Raw genomic sequence first — 17,063 nt, 5'->3', positions numbered from 1 at the left:
TTTGCAGTCACAGTGAAGCAGAACAGTTCTGCTCCATTCTCCCGTTTTCCTGTTCTGACTTTGGCTTTGTGAAGCTTGTTCAGCTGATTTGGCAACATTTCCCTGGAGATTCTGCAAAAACTGCAGCAGAACGTTGCACAGATTTGCAGAGGTTTCAGGCAATGGGATGTTATCCCCAGAGGTTGTCAGAAAGTAGCTACTTCCAAAATGAGGCACATGAAACTGCAGACGCTGGAATCTTGACCAAAACACAAAGTACTGGAGGAACTCAGCAGGTCAGGCAGTATCTGAGGAGGGAATGATGGACAGACGATGTTTTAAGTTCGAATATTTTTTCAGACTGATCCAAATTGCAAACGTTTTATTAGTTGAAATTACCGGTTGATATTTGATTTTCACAGATGCTTTCAAACTGTATGAAATTGTTGGTATGAGTGGAGGAGGTAGTTGAGGGAGGTACTATCGCAATGTTTGAAGAAGCCTTTAGACAGGTGCATGGATAAAATATGTTTGGTTTGTTGGTGCAGCTGGTCAGACATTCCCATATGTGAAGAAGAGGATTCAAGTTATTAACCAGCACAGTATGGAGCTGAATCCTATTGAAGTGGCCATTGATGAAATGTCGCGGAAGGTTTCAGAACTCAATCATCTGTGCTGTATGAATGAAGTGGATATGATCCGTCTACAGCTCAAATTACAAGGCAGTGTCAGTGCCAAGGTAATGTCATTTTAGTTGAAAGAAATGTATTTTCATTTTTCAGCTGCTAAACCTGATAATGTGATAGTGCATTGAGTTTGTACGCAGGTGACAATTCATTTCCCAATTTCAAATAAGTGGGCATCCATCAAGACAATGAATTGGCTCTGGAAATACAGGGCTTGAAGTTTCATGCAGCCATTTTGGGTGCTTTAATCTCATGCATACAACGGCACCTTACTAATAAGGTTACAATGGTACTTTATTTGTCATCTGTCCCGAATTACAGCAACAATCATTTTTATATATACTGTTCAGTACAAGTATCACTATACATAAGTATAAGAAAATAACTGCAGGTGCTGGTACAAATCGCAGGTGTTTATTCACAAAATGCTGGAGTAACTCAGCAGGTCAGGCAGCATTTCAGGAGAGAAGGAATGGGTGACGTTTCGGGTCAGTCAGTGACATCAGTTTGAAGAAGGGTCTCGACTCGAAACGTCACCCATTCCTTCTCTCCTGAGATGCTGCCTGACCTGCTGAGTTACTCCAGCATTTTGTGACTATACATACGTACTTAGATACACCTTAGATAAGCATCTCAGGTACGGTACAAGTGTGTAGCAGTAGTACACTGAGACAGAATACAGAGTTGACAATTTTAGCGCCATTTTCAAGTCCCAGTTGTTGTAAGTGCAGGGTTCTTGACCTGACCATGAAGGCCAGTTGTCCTGGCGGCGTTGTGGGGTTGGCCAGGCCAAGCGTAGCCGTGATGTCCTTCGCCGCTGCGCCACTGCTGCAGGCCGCGTCCGGTCCACGCTCTCGGCCTCTTGGAGTGCTGCCTCCAGAAGCTGAGGGCCTAGTCCGACATGACATTACTGAAGGTTCATCCAATGAGGCTAAAGTTGTATAATGTCCTGATAACACCATACCAATAGCTTTAGACAACTTTACTGTTTGCTGCAGTTCATACTAAGCCATTTCTTTGTTTGCACAGGTAAATGCGGGGCCTATGGCTTATGCTTGGGCTTTTCTCGAGGATACAAATGCAAAAAAATGTCCGGACAACCAAGTAAAGCTTCTGAAAGATATATTCAGGTGAGCATTTGTTGCTTCCTTTGGTTTCATCTCCAAAGTTGTTTACACTGCATAATCTACATAAATGTCACCTCTTCAACAAGTAACTAACTTCTCTACATCGGCGAGAACAAGCGCAGGCTCGGCGATCGTTTCGCTGAACACCTCCGCTCAGTCCATCTTAACCAACATGATCTCCCAGTGGCTCAGCACTTCAACTCCCCCTCCCATTCCCAATCTGACCTTTCTGTCCTGGGCTTCCTCCATTGTCAAAGTGAGGCCCAGCGCAAATTGGAGGAACAGCACCTCACATTTCGCTTGGGTAGTTTACACCCCATTGACTTTTCTAACTTCAGGTAGTCCCTGCTTTCCCTCTCTATCCCCTCCCCCTTCCCAGTTCTCCCACTGATCATCCTGTCTCCGACTACATCCTATCTTTGTCCCGCCCCGTCCCAATTGACAATAGACAATAGGTGCAGGAGTAGGCCATTCGGCCCTTCGAGCCAGCTCCGCCATTCAATGTGATCATGGCTGATCATTCTCAATCAGTATCCCGTTCCTGCCTTCTCCCCATACCCCCTGACTCCACTGTCCTTAAGAGCTCTATCTAGCTCTCTCTTGAATGCATTCGGAGAATTGGCCTCCACTGCCTTCTGAGGCAGAGAATTCCACAGATTTACAACTCTCTGACTGAAAAAGTTTTCCTCATCTCCGTTCTAAATGGCCTACCCCTTATTCTTAAACTGTGGCCCCTGGTTCTGGACTCCCCCAACATTGGGAACATGTTTCCTGCCTCTAATGTGTCCAACTCCTTAATAATCTTATATGTTTCGATAAGATCCCCTCTCATCCTTCTAAATTCCCGTGTATACAAGTCTAGTCGCTCCAGTCTTTCAACATACGACAGTCCCCCCATAACCTACCCCTTACATCAGTCTGAAGAAAGGTCTCGACCCCAAACGTCACCCATTCCTTCTCTCCCGAGATGCTGCACAACCTGCTGAGTTACTCCAGCATTGTGTGTCTACCTTCGATTTTAACCAGTATCTGCAGTTTTTTCCTACACCATTTTCCTTCTCTGGGTAAAACTAGCAAATATTTTATTGAATTGAATTGAATTGAATACATTTTATTAGCCAAATATTTATACATACAAGGAGTTTGCCTTGGTGCTTTGCTCACAACAACACGATATATTCACCCACATGTTTAGACTATTATGGTGTTTTCTTATTGTTTTGATGTGTTTATGCTTTATTGTTAATTGTTAACTGTATGTTTGTGTTGTCATTTGTGAGCGGAGCACCAAGGCACATTCCTTGTATATGCATACTTGGCCAATAAACTTAAACATATACAGTAGACAATTAAAAATAAAACATTATAATTTAATTATGTGAAGAATGAAATAAAATGCCAGAGCAAAGGGAGGCCACAGAGTTTTGGCTGTTGAGTGGAGCTACTGCTCGTGCGAAAAAGTTGTTTTTATGTCTGGCTGTGGCTGCTTTGACAGTCCGGAGTTGCCTTCCAGAGGGAAGTACTTCAAAGATTTTGTGGCCAGGGTGAGAGGGGTCAGGGATGATCTTACCCGCTCTCTTCCTGGCTCTTGCGGTGTACAGTTTGTGGATGGGGGGAAGGTTGCAGACAACAACCTTCTCGACTGATCGAACGATGTGCTGCAGCTTCCGGATGTCATGCTTGGTGGCTGAGCCAAACCAGACCATGATGGAGAAGGTGAGGACAGACTCGATGGTGGCAGTATAAACCTGGACCATCATTGCCTGTGGCAGATTATTTTTTCTCATCTGTTGGGTCTTTTTGACTGTGGAATCGATGGTGGCCTCCCATTTAAAGTCCCTGGAGATGATGGTTCCAAGGAACTTAAATGATTCCACAGATGGGACTGTGGTGTTGTTGATGGTGAGTGGGAGGAGGGGAGGGGGAGCTCTTCGAAAGTCTACAATTAGTTCCACTGTCTTAAGAGCATTGAGTTCCAGGTTGTTGCGATGGCACTAGGACGCCAGCTGTGTCACTTCCCCTCTGTAGGCAGATTCTTCCCCATCCTGGATCAGTCCAATCAGGGCTGTGTCATCCACAGACTTGAGAAGCTTGACAGGGGAGTCTGTGGAGGTGCAGTCGTTGGTGTAGAGAGAGTAAAGGAGAGGGGAGAGTACGCAGCCTTGTGGTGCTCCTATGCTGAGGGTCTCTGGGTACGAGATGTGCTTTCCCAGCCTCACATGCTGCATCCTGTCTGTCAGGAAGTTGATGATCCACTGACAGAGGGGTTCAGGCAAAGTCAACTGGGAGAGTTTGGAGTGTAGTAGCTCTGGCACAATGGTGTTAAATGCAGAGCTAAAGTCCACAAACAAAATCCTTGCATAGGTCCAGGTGCTGGAGGATGAAGTGCAGGCCTCGGTTGACTGCATCATCCACCGATCTAGTGGCCCGGTATGCAAACTGCAGGGGGTTTGTGATGTTTTTCAGCTGGGCCAGCACGTCTTTCAAGGGTCTGCATGACTACAGAGGTCAGTGCGACAGGCCTGTAGTCATTAAGACCAGTGATCCTTGTCTTTTTGGGTACGGGAACAATAGTGGAGACTTTGAAGCAGGCAGGGACAGTGCAGGTTTGCAGGGACCGATTGAAAATGTCTGTGTAGATCGGTGCCAGTTGTTCTGCACAGAGCTTGAGGGGAGAGGGGGAAACATTGTCCGGTCCTGGAGATTTCTGGCTTTTCTGTCTCCTGAATAGCTTTTCCACCTCCTCAATTGCTATTGTTAGTGATGGAGAAGTGGCCAGACTGATGTTGGGCAGCAAGGAGGGGTGGGTAGTTCATAAAGTTCATATTGTTCATAAAGTTTTAAAGGATTTCATTAACTTCCTGGTGAAGCTGTGTTCCCTTACCCTCATGGTTACCCTGTCACTAAAATAATTTAGTTATTTGTTTGCAATGCTGTTGGACCATTGAAGATGTTCTGCAAGTTATTAAAAAAGTAATTTGCTCAATCATTTTATGTTTGATCTGATCAATGCAGGCAATTTGCTGCTGCTTGTGGGCATGCCCTGGAGGTTAATGAACGGCTGATTAAAGAAGACCAACTAGAATACCAGGAGGAGATGAAATCTCACTACAGAGACCTACTCAGTGAGTTATCGACTGTCATGAATGAGCAGGTTAGTACGACTATTGCAAATCATGCCATCTTGCAGGTTGCAGTGTTCACTCTGTTACCTAGACAATATCTGGGATGGTGGTTCCAGGGAGGATGTTCGGGATTCAAAGGTTCAATTCAATGATTCAATGAACTGTCCAGATGATCTGAACTAAATGTCCGGATGCTGGTTACAGGGATGATGTTCGGCGTTCTCGCACTGATTTGAAAATATTGTTTAAGATTAATAAATTATTATTACAGCAAATGGCCACCACTGGAGATAGGAAATCAGGAAGTATGAATAAATATAAACGGTCACGGCAGGTTGATGTCAGGAGTAAAAAAACAGACATAAAAGCAGCATGTGGCTGGGGCAGCACAGTGGCACAGGGGTCGAGTTGCTGCGTTATAGCGCCAGAGACCCAGGGGGTGATCCTGACTACGGGTGCTGTTTGTACGGAGTTTTAACGTTCTCCCCGTGACTGCGAGGGTTTCCCCCGATTGGTCCGGTTCCGTCCCACACTCCAAAGACGTACAGGTGTGTAGGTTAATTGGCTTCAGTAAAGGTTGTAAATTGCCCCTAGTGTGTAGGATAGTGCTAGTCTACGGGGTGATCGCTGGTCGGCGCGGACTCAATGGGGGGGTCGAAAGGCCTGTTTCCACGCTGTATCTCTAAATTAAAGTGTTTTTTCTCCAGAATCTTCGACAGACACAGTCAAAGATGGAGGTCTTTGTGGCTCATAACCTCCAAGCTGCCCTCATAAAAATGCTTCTCAAACCTCCAGCTCTCTTCCATTACAGCAACTAACAATTCCTGAGCTTGTGGGCAACAACAAGAATGGGAAATGGCTTTGGTTAGGCATCATTTGACCCTCAGGTCGAATTCAATGCCAATTATTTTCCATGAGAACTCTTGGTCTGATTCAGTCTCCCTAAAAAAATACCCACGGTGGGAAATCATCAGTAATTGATCACTTCCATTCCACATTTCATTATTTGGCATTCCAGCTAAACCCATTAAGTGCAAACTGGATGGGTTAGATATGAAAAACAACAGCAGCTTACCACCAGCAGATCTTCCACCCATCAACCTTAAGTGAATGGGAATCAAACCTAAAATACACAAATGCTTTTTGGTTCAAATCCCCAAACTAATCCACTGCATACTTCTGCTTTCTCCTATGACTTTTTTGATTATTTATTTAACGTTTGAGACATTTAGTGAGGAGGCAAGCATTATATTTTGCAGTCATTAATCTCTTCCATCAATTTCAATGTTACCTATTTAAAATAGTTAAATATAAGGAGAGTCCGTGAAATCGAAATACTGTGCGTCTGTTTTTATGTTCAGACTGGTATTCACGGCTCTCAGTCTATTTTTATTTCAATAATTTGCTTTATTAATTCATCTATGATTACTTGTATTAAAATGTAATAAGGTTAAGTTGTTTAGTTATGACTGCACTGGTGATAAATCTAAAAATGTTTCTAATTTTAAAATTAAAAACAAAATTAATTCTTTATGAAACAGACATTAAATGCTTTCCTTCTCTTTTGCCAAGTTAAAGTATATGTTTTAGAAGAGTTCAAAACTCTGGCAAAGGTGAACATGCCATTTGCTTCATCCGTGAGGCATTCATTGTTCTCTTGCATTGTGTCAATGCAAGGAATAGGAAGAAGAAATATCACCAGGGATACTGAACACAATGCATCTTATTTTGTGATTTGGCAGATCTGAGTTCTAGCAAAGGCATCAATTACTTCTGTTTACATTCTGAACCTAGGAAGTGAAATGTTTAGTTTTATGATACAAAGCGGAAACAGGACTTTCGGCCCACCGAGTCTGCATCGACACAGTAAACCCCATACAGTAGCACTCTCCTACACACGAGGGACAATATATAAACTTTACTGAAGCCAATTAATCAACAAACCTGTATGTCTTTGGAGTGTGGGAGGAAACTGGAACGCTTGGGGAAAACATATACGGTCACAAATTCCGTACAAATGTCTATCCTACTTGCAGAAAGCATGGCTCAGAAAATAGATTAGGAGAAAGTAGGTAGATAAATGCTTTTAACACTGAAATCCTCTGAAGGCACAAATGAATATTCTGAGATGAGGGAGAAATTGGCAGTTGCGTAACTTGCATTTCTCACATTTACTTGGCAGGGTGGTGAATCTGTGGAATTCATTGCCGCATAGCTGTGGAGGCCAAGTCAATGGATATTTTTGAGGCAGAGATAGAGAGATTCTTGATTAACCCGGGTGTCAGGAGTGATGGGGAGAAGGCGGGAGAATGGGATTAAGAGGGAACGGTAGATCAGCCATGATTGAATGGCGGAGCAGACTTGATGGGCTGAATGGCCTAATTCTGCTCCTATCACTTATGGACTTATGAACTGATGTTACAGACATTGCAAGAAGCAGTGTTACATTTTTTTTAAATGATATAAACATTAAACTATTTGACGGCTTTAATATAATATTTGAGCATCTACAGAGTGCACTCACACCATGTATTTTTATTTTCCCTTTGGCAGCTGAACTCTGCTTTCACTATCTCAAGTTTCTACTCTTCTCAGTCTATTATCTCCTTCACTGCTGCTCCTAGCACTGGTGTGTCTGCACCTCGTTCTGGGTAAATTCCCATGATCTTTGACTCATGGATTTGTACTTCAACTTCTGTTTTCATTTATACTTGTTAATTCATTCATTTATCGTAAGTTGATTAGCCAAGACCTGTTACATCGGAGAAGTGCAGTGGGTCTTTTGACAGTTTGTTTCCTAAGAACAGTTCAGTTCAAGTTATAACATTGGAAAATAATGTTTCTTTAAAAGTAATATTTATCACAATTATCAGACATAGTTTTATGCATTTTGAAAATTCAGCAGTCAACAAAACAACTTGAAGGGCTGTATGCGTAAAGATTTAGCATATTACCACTGAAAGCACTCAATTAAATTGGAATAAGGAAATATTACTTGCCTCTATATACAGTATGTGCATGTTCATTTAATTATGAGAACATTTACATGCCTATGTCTATGATGAAGTAGCTGCTGTCATTTTAGGTGTATGGTTATATCAATGTTATGCTGTGCTATCAGAACATACTGCATCATTATATTACATGTGAATACTCTTGTTAGAAAATGACAAGATTACTATGTTACTTAGTATGAGGTGTTTGTGCAAATCTTCTTTTCAAAAGGGCCCATTATTTTTGACATCTGAAATTAAAGTATCATAATTTATAATTAAAAGTAATTTTGCAGGAGCTACTCCCAGCAATTGGTTAACTGTTGTCCTCTGGGGTGTTTAAGAACAAAATAGTTAAATCTGCTAAAGTCTAATGACCGAAGTACAATTGCACTGACAGACAGGAACCCATTAAACATGACAATTAAGTCACGTAGGAAAAGAGATAATTATAGACTTCTATGGGAATAATACATTGAGCCAAATTTAGCACAATTATTAATGCTGTGGATGAGCAGTAGTAATTAGAATTATATCCTCAATGTAATTTGGTAACATTTATCACATTTTCACAATTCCTTGCAATGATACAATTTATACGTGTAGGAAGGAACTGAAGATGATGGTTCCTTCATCATAGAAGATAAACACAAAATGGTAGAGTAATTCAGCAGGGCAGGCAGCATCTCTGGAGAGAAAGAATGGGTGACGTTTCGACCCTAAAACATCACCCATTCCTTCTCTACAGAGATGCTCCCTGTCCCGCTGAGTTACTCTGAGGTTTTTATATTTCTCTTTTTATGTTTATGCATTCTTTATATCCAACAGCAACACACATAAATAGTTAATCTAGTAAAGTTACAACCATGTAACCTGACTTTGAATGACAGTAAACTGGCTTTGTCGTTGCTACATTTTCCCATTCATTGGCTGTGAATATTATTACTTGTTGGCATAATAATCCAAGAAGCAATTATACTGAGAATTATTTCTACTAAATTCGTGATCAAATGTACAGTTTTATAAAAAAACTAACTACTGTGCATCAACTTGATTGCATCATGAAATACATTCTCGCTTATATGTTGAAGATAGACATAAAAAGCTGGAGTAACTCAGCGGGTCAGACAGCATCTCTGGAGTAAAGGAATGGATGACGTTTCGGGACAAGACCCTTCTTCAGACTGACTCTCTGAGTTACTCCAGTTTTTTATGTCTACGGTTTAAACCAGCATCTGCAGTTCCTTCCTACCTACCTACAAGTTTTTAGCTTGTAATCTCTGCAGAAATATTTATTAGTTTCCAAACCACTTTCTCTACAAGTGCCACCAAGGATGTGATAATGTACTTTTGCCTTTGCAAGCAAATGACAGATGACTGGATGTAAAATTTGGAGAGATTAAACATCAGGCAACCACAGAATAATTTTCATGTCAAGAATCTCTTCATAGCTTATTTGTCTGATTCCCATGCAAGATGAAGGCTGTTACCCTTGGAGATTAACGTTGCACCACAGGTTAAAGCTTTCTTTGCACAAAACATCAAGAAAATACCTTTAATTAAAGACACATCATAGATTATTTAAATTAATTTCACAAGCGATTTAAAAAAAATTGCTTCAGCTATTTGTTACAGGAAACCCGCACATATTATGAAGTGAACTATAGAGACATTTGATTGTATATTATCCACACGATATATTGTAGAGCAAAGCAGTGTTGCATTGCAGACGGATCTAGGAGTGCAGTTACATAGTTCCTGGAAAGTGACATCACACAGGGCCGTCTTAACGCATGGGCCTGATGGGCACTTGCCCGGGGGCCCACGAGCATAGGGGCCCCATGCTGATCTGTGTATGTTAAGTGACTTGCAATAAATAAATACTACTTTGAAAATGTAGGTTCAATAAGTGCTTTTTTCCGCAACATTTTCGGTCACTAAGTGCTTCTCACAGCGATCTGTAATTGCTTTTCGCAACAATGTAGCACCCTAAGTCCATCGCTAAGTGCTTTTCGGTAAGTGCTTTTCGCCGGCACGACAGGGGGGGGCTGGTAGGGAAAGGGGGGTGGGGGAGAGTAACGGTAGGGGCCCCAGTACACTGCTTTGCCCGGGGGCCCATAATGCTGTAAAAACAGCCCTGACATCACAGATAGATAGGGTGGTCATAAAGGCTTTCGGCACATTGGCCTTCATCGCTCAGAGTGCTCAGTGTAAAAGTTGTGAAGTTATGTTACAATTGTATAGGCCATAGGTGAGGCCACATTTAGAGTATTGTATTCAGTTTTGGTCACCATGTTATGGCAAAGATGTTGTCAAGCTGGAAAGTGTGCAGAGAAGATTCATGAGGATGGATCGAGGACTCGGGGGGCCTGAGCTTTAGGGAGAGCCTGAGCAGGCGAGAACATTATTCCTAAGAGGGCAGGAGGACAAGGGGTGATCATATAGAGGTGTACAAAATCATGAGAGGTATAGATTTGGGAAATGCACAGAGGTTTTTGCCCAGCGTAGGGGAATCAAGAACCAGAGGACATACTGTAGGTTTAAAGTGAGGGGGGGGGAAATTTAATCGGAACCTGAGGGATAACTATTTTAAACAAAGGGTGGTGGATATATGGAATGAGCTGCCAGAGGAGGTACTTGAGGCAGGTACTATCATAATATTTAGGGGACATTTGAACAGGCATATGGAAAGGATAGGTTTAGAGGATTATGGGACAAACACAAGCAGACGAGCTAATATAGATGGTGTTTCAAAGTGGCAACTCTTGGAGATTCAGGGTCACCCTTGTTGGAGTAATTTGTTGACACAGAAACTGCAGATGCGGGAATCTTGAGTGAAAATGAACTCCTTGAAGAACTCGGTGGGTCAGGCAGAATCTGCGGAGAGAACTGGACAGATGACATTTTGGGACAGGACCCTTTTTCAGACTGGTCTCCGCAGATGCTGCTGGGGTAATTCTTGTTGACTGAACAGGAGGTGGAATTGAACAAAGTAGGACTTTGCTTCATCTGCATCATTAACTTGAATGAGTTCATTGGAGGGCGCCATCATGTCAAAATCCTCCTCCCTGCCAAATGTCCACAAGTATCGTTATATTATTGCAAGAAACTTTAATTCTCATTTGTTCGACAGGTTGTATACGGGGAGGATGTGACAAAGCACCAAGGAATGGAACGGTAGCACGTGCTCAGAGTTATCAGTAGAGCCACCACCTCCAACCATTTGGCAGGAGTAACAGTCACATCAAACTGAGATTAACACCAGTCCCTCTTCAACAAATTACTGCATAATTGTAGTCAGATTTCTAGCACTGGAAATGTTAGAAGCTACAAATTAAATGTATAATGTACAAAAAAAAATGTTTTATTATCCTGAAGTTGCAATTGCAGACTAGTGTTACAAACTCAGCTTGGAGGTTGTCTTTGTATCATCCTTGCCATATCTGCACTATTTACATATTTTTATTGTCCTGTGATGCCGTTGGATATCTATAATAGATCCAGTATGAATGTACAGTGATTTCAGTAAACTATTGGGTATCTAACATTTTGTTTGCTAGTACTGTTTTACATGGAAATAGTGGTATTTTATGAACTTGGCTATTTTAACTGTAAATATTGACCTTCCTGTGTAAATTAGATATTTTACAATGACATTAAGTGGACATACTGATCAAATGAGGTTAACCATAAAATAACAATGTTTTTAAATAAAATATATAAAATTTTGAGTAAATACATTGGAAACTCATTTTGCAAATGCCTATTTGTTTAACAATAGAGAAGGCAGGAGAATGGGGTTTAGAGGGAAAGATAGATCAGCCATGATTGAAGGGCAGAGTCGACTCGATGGGCCAAATGGACTAATTCTGCTCCGATGACATGAACTTATAAAAATGTCATGCTTCCTTGTGGCCATACAAAAGATTTAACTTAATATTGCCCTACAGAACAGAGCATGTCTAAACGGTCTGGCAAGAACAGAAATGCTGAGGGCAATTTATGAAAATGTTGCTGATTAGAGAGTATTAACTTTAATTGCACTCAGGAGGATTTTTAATGAATCTATTTATTAAGAAGTAGCTGGTCTCGTGTTTTCATTATAAAAGTAATATGGTAATTTGATTTTAAAAGTGCATTAAATGTCTTTTAAGAAAATGGTCCCATGTTGCCAAAAAAGGATTGCTTATAATTCTGCAGATTACTGCATCGAAATGTCTCAATCCAGTTGTACGTGTAGGCACTTGTTCAATCTCATGGGCCTGAATAGTGCTGTGTGATGGGATCGTATATTACAGTGCAAGAGATGATGAGTGATTAGTCTCAAAGTTGTCCCCAATTCATGAGGAGAAGATTATGTAGTAGACCTTTGTACCACTACATGGTGATCCGAGTGTCCACTGCACGTTTTGTTTTGGATCCTATGATAAACTTCAACGGCAACTCACGAAGGGTAAGGGATGTTGAGTATGAGTGATTTATAGTAATAGTTCCCTGGCATTTAATTTGGTTCAGTTTAGAGATACAGCACGGAAACAGGCCCTTCGGCCCATCGAGTCCACGCTGACCAGCGATCCCCGCACATTAACACCATCTTACACACACGAGGGACAATTTATATTGATAACTAAGCCAATTAACCTAAACCCTGTACGTCTTTGGAGTGTGGGTGGAAACCGAAGATCTTCAAGAAAACCCACGCAGGTCACGGGGAGAACGTACAAAGTCCGTACAGACAGCACTCGTGGTCAGGATCGAACCTGGGTCTCTGGCGGTGTAAGGCAGCAGCTCTACCACTGCACCACTGTGTCGCCCTTTTGTTATGTCAGCACAAGTCAAAACCATGAGTACGAATCACTTCCTTGGTCACTTTGAAAGAGGAATTTTAAAGCTGACTATTATCTAAGTGGAGAATGATTGCAGATGAGCCAAATATAGAATCACATAGATTACCAGACAGGAACAGCAACTGGTTAGGAAGGCAAGTAGCGTTTGGGCTTTATTGGCTTACAGGGTGGAGGTGAAACAATTGGTGGACTGGTGCAACACGAACAGTCTGGTCCTGAATGTCGACAAAACAAAGGAGATCATCGCTGACTTCAGGAGAAACCGGTGCAGTCACACACCACTCCACATCAGTGACACCGTTGTGGAGTTAGTCAGTAGCACTAAGTTCCTGGGGATGCAGATCACTGACAGTCTGATCTGGTCCTTAAACACTGTATCTCTAGTCAGGAGAGCCCAGCAGTGTTTGCACTTTCTGCACTGGATGAGAAGAGCACACATCCCCCATCCCACCCTCATCACTTTCTACAGAGGCACCATAGAGAGCACACTGACCAACTGCATCTCTGTCTGGTCTGGGGACTGCAAAGCCTCAGACTGGAAGTCCGTGCAGAGAGTGGTGAGCACGGCTGAGAAAATCATCGGGACTTCACTTCCTTCCATCCAGGACATTGCACACAAACGCTGCTTGTCCAAGGCCAACAACATTATCAGAGACCCCCACCCATCTCCATCATGGACTGTTCACCCTGCTGCCCTCTGGTCAACGATACTGCAGCACACGGAGCAGAACAGCCAGGTTCTGCAATAGCTTCTTCCCCCGAGCCATCAGACTCTTGAATTCCCAATAATCCGCCACCATTAACTCAGTTATTTCTCTTTTTTTATGTGCGAGTTATTTATTTATTTTATTTTATCTATTTTATTATTCTGTGTTACATTGTGAGCCTGATGCAATGGAATTTCCTTCAAATATGCACTTGTCTGGTGTCTAGTTTTGAATGACAATAAAAATGTTAACAAATTAACAATTATTGCAAGAGGGTTGGTCTAGAAATAGGGGAGTTTCAACATGATTGCATCAGCTGCCGAGATCCAGACCACAAGATACTTCCCCTTTAAGTTTTTTATTCACAAAATGCTGGAGTAATTCAGCAGGTCAGGCAGCATCTCAGGAGAGAAAGAATGGGTGACGTTTCGGGTCGAGACCTTTCTTCAGACGCCAATAGTCTGAAGAAGGGTCTCGACCCGAAACGTCACCCATTCCTTCTCTCCTGAGATGCTGCCTGACCTGCTGCGTTACTCCAGCATTTTGTGAATAAATACCTTCGATTTGTACCAGCGTCTGCAGTTATTTTCTTACATCCCCTTTAAGCTTTGCAGGCTAGCTTGAAGCAGTTATAGCCATTCATAGTTATGGCACTCCTGCTGAGGTGTGAAATAATTGAACAGCAGCGTTGGAACTCGCTTCAAGCTGCTATCACAGCTGGTCCTGCTGCCTCCACGAGAATGGGCTCCATTTAATATTACTTGCCAATCCCTCGTCAGTTTTCTGTAATTATTGATTTTAGTCCAGTGGTTTACAGTTTTTTTGCACATTGAATGAAAAATTCATTTATGTTTAAAACACACATGGTTTAATAAGTACTAAATACTGCATTGCGGAAGTAATTCCCTTTGCAATACATTTTCAAGCTGTGTATCCCTTGTAGGTATTTCTGTCCATTTTCATAATCAATTGGCAGGAACAATCCCAATGTTTAAGAAACACTTAGACGGGACAGGTTTGGAGGGATATAGGCCAAATGCAGGCAGGTGGGACTTGTGTAGCTGGGGCATGCTGGCCGGTATGGGCAAATTGGGCCAAAGGGCCTGTTTCTACACTGTATCACTCTACCACTCTATGGTACAATTTCAGTCGGTCACTAAACTAAAAGTCAATGTTATGTGATCTTGCAGCTAGGCGATGTTACTTTCCCCTCTGCTTTGCACAGTGAAAGTATGAAAACCTCAGGCTAATTGTAGATAATTGCTTGTCATGTACCTGTACACTGTGAATGGCTCGATTGAAATCATGTGTTGTCTTTCCGCTGACTGGTTAGCACGCAACAAAAGCTTTTCTCTGTACTGTGGTACACGTGACAATAAACTAAACTAAACTAACCCTTCACCTCAACGTCAAAAGGACTAGTGGGAGATGTTTGTCTGCAATAAAGTTATGCTTTATTCTTTCAGATTTAACCACAATAAACAATGCAGAAACAGCTGAGTTCCCCTCTTTGAAATTATAAGGAAAGCACCCTCCATTTTCATTCAAATTCTATATTCTTTGAAGCCAAATCTGAGCCTCCTTTGTAGAAAAATGGTTAAAATACAGTTAAAATACAAAACAGTTTTAGGCATCTACTTACAAAATCGGGATGACAAAAATAAATTTGGATTAGCATGTATGTCGCTCTTTGATTTTGAAACATCAAATACCAGATTCTGCAAATGTATTAACTTTATGTGTTAATTAACATGGTTGTATTTTTTTTTAATTTATTTGGAGAGAAACATGGAAAACAGTTGCAAAATCCAGTCATAAAATTGTTAAAACAATTACATGTTTACAAAAAAAGTGAAAACTATGATTAAAATGTAGTTTTATCATAATCATATGTGATTCTGTTTGCTAATCCTAATACAAAGTTTTAAAAATCAATATTCTGCTGCTATTTGCTTTGTCATCCATTGAAGGCAGGACTCCTGAGGCTGAACTCAAGAAAATAGTCAGACAGCGTCTACTAAAACTGATAATGATAAAGGTCACAGAACATTTGGTGCTCAGGGAAATGGTGGGGTGGTTTCACTGAAAATGTTTTGAAAAATCAATTATTTTTGTCATTTGGGGGATGTGTGCATCACCACAAGGATGTCATTTATTGTCCTTGTGAACCACTGTCCTGAACCAATGGCATCCATTGGTGATCTGCTGCCTTGAACCAATGGCATCCATTGGTGATCTGCTGCCTTGAACCAATGGCATCCATTGGTGATCTGCTGCCTTGAACCAATGGCATCCATTGGTGATCTGCTGCCTTGAACTAATAGCATCCATTGCTGAACCCCCGCCCTCAACCAGTGCAAACCATTGATGCAGACAATCACACAGGGCTATTCTATGGGGAATAAACAGATATAGACCAGGTAACAATTGTAGAAGAACAAATTTTGTCCAGATCAGAAATAATGTACAGCATGGAGGGGAACTAACAGTGGAAGATGAAGGTGTCTTCTCAGTGAATGAGTTTGCAGGGTTGAGAAGTGCTGGCAAAACAGCCTTGGTGAAAGGAGTGAGTATTTATCATGGTAGATGATGTGTAAATCTAATGCATTGCATGCACCCTTCCACTTTGGTCCCAGAAGTTGTTTTTATATCACAGATAAAATATTTTAGTTTAGTTTAGAGATACAGCACAGAAACAGGACCTTCGGCCCACCGAGTCCGCACCGACCAGCGATCCCCACACATTAACACTTCCTGCACACACTAGCGACAATTTATACCAAGCCATTTAACCTACAAACCTGGACGTCTTTGGAGTGTGGGAGGAAACCAAAGATTCTGGAGAAAACCCACGCAGGTCATGGGGAGAACGTACAAACTCCGTACAGACAGCACCCATGGTCAGGATCGAACCCAGGTCCCTGGCGCTGTAAGGCAGCAACTCTACCACTGTGCCTCAGTGTAAAACTGAGCCAAGTAGTAGCTATTCCTTTGACATTGTGCATGTTGATTAGGCTCTAATTTCAATCACAGTTCCCAAGTACACATTTCAGAGAAATACATGCTATATTGAAAATTGTATCCAACAGCTGCCTGACCCATTGAGTTACTCCAGCACCTTGTGTCGTTCTTGGGTTATTTATACACCAATTGCAGAGCTATCTACTTTTTCCTCCTTGATATTTTTAAATAACATTCTGCACTCAACTTCACACTGAAGATCATTAAGATTTAATTCATTGAAGTGATTACTGTTGGCATTCATTTTTGTTGTTGTGAACCTTCACATCCGTGAGGCATGAAATTATTCATAACTTTGAAGCAAATGTCAATTAAACTTAAAAGGAGCGAAACTACTGAACAAAAACAAATAAATAAATGCCATTCATGCACACTATCCATCTCCATAGTTTCTGATGAAGATAGATTAACTGGAAGTGGAATAACACTTAGTTTCAGGATATGTATTTTGTCTGAACATTATCTGTATTGTATCCAAAAATAAGTATTTGCTTTCAAGGGCAGCACAGTGGCACAGCGGTAGAGTTACTGCCTTACAGCGCCAGAGACCCTGGTTCAAACCTGACTACCGTTGCTGT

General features: G+C 41.6%; 1 protein-coding gene across 6 annotated transcripts in view; it reads left to right on the top strand.

Moving 5' to 3' along the window:
• dock10 (dedicator of cytokinesis 10) overlaps positions 1 to 11,596 on the top strand; it is a 237,631-nt gene extending 226,035 nt beyond the window's left edge. For 4 of the 6 annotated variants that reach the window (XM_078410845.1, XM_078410848.1, XM_078410844.1 and 1 more), the window contains 5 exons: positions 528 to 718; positions 1,695 to 1,795; positions 4,808 to 4,946; positions 7,471 to 7,568; positions 11,044 to 11,596. In XM_078410845.1, the coding sequence (XP_078266971.1) occupies positions 528 to 718; positions 1,695 to 1,795; positions 4,808 to 4,946; positions 7,471 to 7,568; positions 11,044 to 11,065 (551 nt within the window). In that variant the 3' untranslated portion in view covers positions 11,066 to 11,596. The remainder of the gene's footprint in view (positions 1 to 527; positions 719 to 1,694; positions 1,796 to 4,807; positions 4,947 to 7,470; positions 7,569 to 11,043) is intronic. The other 2 variants (XM_078410849.1, XM_078410847.1) reach the window with 2 other exon arrangements.
• Positions 11,597 to 17,063: the final 5,467 nt, after the last annotated feature.

This window comes from Rhinoraja longicauda, chromosome 13, assembly GCF_053455715.1.
Source record: "Rhinoraja longicauda isolate Sanriku21f chromosome 13, sRhiLon1.1, whole genome shotgun sequence".
In the NCBI taxonomy this organism is placed as follows: Eukaryota; Metazoa; Chordata; class Chondrichthyes; order Rajiformes; family Arhynchobatidae; genus Rhinoraja; species Rhinoraja longicauda.
This window is presented reverse-complemented; position numbering and strand designations above follow the sequence as displayed.